This window comes from Aphelocoma coerulescens, chromosome 20 (genome assembly GCF_041296385.1).
Source record: "Aphelocoma coerulescens isolate FSJ_1873_10779 chromosome 20, UR_Acoe_1.0, whole genome shotgun sequence".
NCBI classification, from domain to species: Eukaryota; Metazoa; Chordata; class Aves; order Passeriformes; family Corvidae; genus Aphelocoma; species Aphelocoma coerulescens.
Window position 1 is genome coordinate 8,443,413 of NC_091033.1, and position 4,276 is coordinate 8,447,688.

At 52.1% G+C, this 4,276-nt stretch overlaps 1 protein-coding gene across 2 annotated transcripts; it reads left to right on the forward strand.

The window, feature by feature from the left end:
• On the forward strand, positions 1-1,558 carry PDRG1 (p53 and DNA damage regulated 1). 2 transcript variants are annotated; one of them, XM_069034094.1, is made up of 5 exons: positions 20-178; positions 277-352; positions 448-522; positions 804-884; positions 1,196-1,558. In XM_069034094.1, the coding sequence occupies exons 1-5, from the start codon at positions 95-97 to the stop codon at positions 1,276-1,278; spliced, it is 399 nt and encodes a 132-aa protein (XP_068890195.1). In that variant the 5' UTR covers positions 20-94; the 3' UTR covers positions 1,279-1,558. The 2 variants fall into 2 exon arrangements, with proteins under 2 accessions (XP_068890196.1, XP_068890195.1); XM_069034095.1 differs by lacking the exon at positions 448-522 and having other exon boundaries at positions 1-178.
• Positions 1,559-4,276: the final 2,718 nt, after the last annotated feature.

Consider the following 4,276-nt stretch of genomic DNA (forward strand, 5'->3'; position numbering starts at 1 on the left):
CCTGCGCGGCTGCGGCTGCGGCCCGGAGCCGAACGGCAGCGGACCCGGACCGGACCCGGTGGAGCCCCCGGTGCCGGCCCCGCCCGGCCCCGCCATGGCCCGGGACCCGGCCTTCGTGCTGCGCTACCTGGCCGAGGTGGAGGAGCTGGCCGAGGACGTGCTGGCGGCACGGCAGCAGGTACGACCCCTCCCCGGCGGGCCTCCCCCGCCCCACTCTGTCCCGCCGCCGGTAGCCCCGGGCCGCGGCCGCTCCTGCCTCTCTCGCTCCCGTTGCAGATCGTGGACCTGGACGTGAAGCGGAACCGGAACCGCGAGGCCCTGCGGGCGCTGCAAAAGGACCCGGAGTCCGACGGTGAGGCCGGGCTGGCTGCGCCCACCGTGACCTCGTGGCCGCGGGTCGGGGAGCGGCTCCGCTGACAGCCCCTTCCCTTCCCTCCTCTCCCCCAGAAAAGGCCATGGTTTGCTTCGGGAGCATGTTCATCGAGCTGCCGAAGGCGAAGACCCGGGAGATGCTGCTGCAGGGTGAGGTCACCCCGAGGACCCCGTGTAGCTATAAGCGTTTTAATAAGCACCGTAATTAACAAGATGTTGGCTAAATTAACGGAGTTCTGCCCAGGGATGGGCTTTGAGGTGCCCAAAACCTCTCGAGAGGCTGATTCTGGCCCGTGCTGTGCCCTGGGAAGCACATGTGGAAGCTGCTTGGCCCCGCGGGTGGTGGAGGGCAGGGTGGGACACCCCCCCGGGAAATTAAGCCTTCATCCCAGAGCCCACCACAGTCCTCCTCATTCCCGCCTCTCTTCCAGACCAGGAAGAGCTGGATGAAGAGATAAACAACCTCCGGAAAGACCTGCGTGTGAAGGTCAACCGGCTCTATGAAGCTCAAGGTAAACACTCCCACTCTGGATCTTGCTCAGTGCCTGGGAGCCCACTCGTGCATCAGAAGGCTCCAGAAATTCCTTAGTTCCATGTGCTTCCACAGCCTCTTTTCCATCTCTTTTGTGTGTCCCAGCAGCACTGTCTGTCTCTGTGTGGAGCTGTCCCCCACCCCTAAACTCCCTCTGACATTGTGTTAGGGTGACCCCACTTCAGCTTCCAGGGCTGTCCCTGCCCTCCCCACAGCCCCTCTCACGTTTAGCATTAAGTGCTTCACTTCTTTTGTGGCAAAATCCTGATTTTTTCCAATGTCTTCTCTCAGGTAAACCTGAGCTGAAGGGGTTTAACCTGAATCCCATGTCTGCTGAGGAAATGAAGCTCATCAACCGCATCCTGGAGGGCTGAGGTGGCCATGCCATTGTTACAGCGTGTTTGGCTGTCACTGTCAATAGCCACAGTCCTCGGGATTTACAGACATTGGTGTGTCCAGAGCCCATCCAGCTGAGGGCCCTGGGAATCGTTTTGCTCCTTAGTTACAACACTGCATTTTCTTTGGATCACAAACCCTTTCCTGCTCTGTGCTGGAACTCAGGTGGCAGAACCATGCTGGATACAGCGCTGGGCAAAGGCCCATGGCTGGGGTGCAAGTGGGATCATTAAAATCAGAGCAGTGGGGCGTTCCTGACTCCATGTGTATGTTCCTTGTTGGGGGTTTATATGAGCTCTTCTGGGGTTTGGCTTCAGAGCTGGTCCATTGTCACGTTGGGAACAGGAGTAGGAGGGATTGGGAATCCTCCACATGCCTGAAGCACAGAAGAGGAGTTGTGCACGCCCATTGCATTCAAACAAAGCAAAGCTGTACATCTGAGGCATGTCAGGAATCTCTTAGGATGTGTAGGGAGGGGCAAGAGGCAGCATCTTTTTAGTCTCGATGGGAAAACATGTTCCACTGTTAGAAGGCAAGAGACGACAGAAATGAGGCTTTCAGGACTAGATGAAGGGATAAAACTTGGGTATATTTAAAAAAGCAGCCTGAGAAGAGCTGAGCAGGAATAGTCACTGAGTTTGTCTTGTAGTAAAAGGACAATTGATGTAACCAGCAGTAGTTTCTGCAAAGGTTTTAAAATTTGATGTTTTCTGCACTCCCCCCTCTGAATGTGCTCCCCCAATTGCTTAACTTAGTCAAGAGCATAAGATTTTAAAAAATCTGTGATAATTAGTACAGGACTACAGTGAGTTTGATTTTTTTCTCCGTACAGGGAAGTGTCTGGGTCTAGCCAAGCCCTTAATTTTTTGAACTTCTCTAGAGATATTTCTGGATAGAGTTTAAGAATTGTAAACATGACTGTTGTCCTTTCTCCAGCCCTGAGGTTGCTCACCTGTTCTGCCAAATCTTGCAAGAGTAACAGAGCTGGGCCTGGTCCCTGGGCTTGGTCCCTTGCTCTCTTTCCTTTTCCCCAGCCATGAGAACTTCAAACACAGCACCACCATTTCCCTGGCTCCCTGACCACCTTCCAACTTAGCAAGGCCTTCTCCTGCCCTGGCCAGTTCTAAACACGCTTCAAATTACACAGAGTTCCAAAAAATACCCTGTATCAGACCCCTTAGTTCAGAGGTGTGATTTCTTTAAACCAAAAAGCCCAACTGCCATTGCTTGGTCTAACTTTTAAAATTCTGCTGCTGACACTATGTACTCTAAATGTGTCTCTGTCCACTTCAGGCTTACATTTCAGATACACAGACTAAAAATAACTGACTTACTACCTAAACTGTCTTGCCTGGAGCTTTTTCAGAAGCTTGCTTGTCTCCTGGGAGCAAGAGGCAGCTCACAATGCCACATCTCAGTGCTGGAACTGCTCTTACATAACCCATGTGGTGCAGCCAGTCCGTGTCTCCATAATGTGATGGCAGGGTTATTTTTACAGTCTCATGGCAACAGGTTTTCTGCTCTGACATGTTTCCATAGTAGTAGCAGGAGGAGGATCAGGTGCCTGCCTGCCCTAAAAGCTTTGTTTTGCTGTGCAGAATGTGTTTAGCCCCTTTGTTTTCTCACACGGAACAGAACTAAGCTCTGCAGTGCAGAGAGCCAGCTGAGCAGCCAAGCATCCCTGTGTCAGCTGAAATACCTCATTCCAGCCCACTGCAGCTTCCAAACTGGGAAACTCTCAGAAGCAAGGGAGCCAGTGCCTTGTACTGAGCCTGTGGTGTCCAGAGAGAAGTGGGAGCTGCTGCTGCCCAACACGAGGGGAGAGTGAACTTCATCCATGAGGGTCTATCCCTCCAGGCTTGGGATCAGCACCACAGTTTCTGCTATGCAGCAAGATTCCTGAAAAGCTGCTTCAGTTGTTTCTTCACAGCAGCCACAATGAAAACATGAACAGGCAAGTTACACATTACCTTCCTCTTCCTGCCTGTAGAGGCGAGGTGATGTTTCACTTTCAGGTGATGCTGTGCTCCTGTGTTGTTAGTTCGAATCCACAGCCAGAGGTGATTGTAGACACACTGAGGCGTGCATGGCAAAAAGTACAATGTGTGTCAGCTTCTCCAAGTGTGGAGAATCCAAGCACTGCTTCCTATCACTAAAATACACAACTAGCTTCAGGAAAATGCCCAATAAGCAGTCACCACGGCGACTACAGAGAGCCATTTTTGGAAAACATTTGGTCCTTTTGGTCTCCTAATCCCCTAATTGCTCGCACACCCTGGTGAGGATGTGCACTCCCCTCCTGCGGACGTGCCGACAGCTTCAGGACTGAGCAGGGCACCTGCCAGCACTGGATGAATTCTGCACCTAAATGTGTGTTTGCTATGATGTTCTCATTCACCAGAACACCCAGATCTCCCCCTCTGCTGACAGGCCTGTCATTTCAGACCAGGCCAAACCCTCCAACATGCTGTTCTTTCCCTGTCAGCCTATGGCATCAAACCCACGGACTGAAGTACCTGAGCAATGACAATTCCCCAGCTGCATGCGGGAATCAACTCCCAGACAACCAGGGACACAGCTGAACTGCTGAAAGCAGGGGACATCTCTCTGCTGTTAATATCTGGGGTTAGCAGTCGTAAAGTCAATGACAAAATGCTGCAAGACCAGCTACTGGGAACAGAGCACTCCAGCAGCAGCATGAGTGGGAGGCACAGTGCACAAGGACCTCTGACAGAGAGCTCTTGTGTAAGTCCTGGCTCCAACACGGGCTCCAGTCCTTTGGCAGCCCCATGCTGACTTGTTTTCCCACTCTGAAGGGGCAACATGCTTCCTTACTTTGCTCTGCTGCTGGATATTCATCATTTAATCACTAGGAAGGTTAGAGGATTATGATCAGTTGCCAATGAAATCATGAAACCAGACCATCCATCCAAAACACTCTAATAAAACCTTTCAGACAGTGATAAACATCTTCAC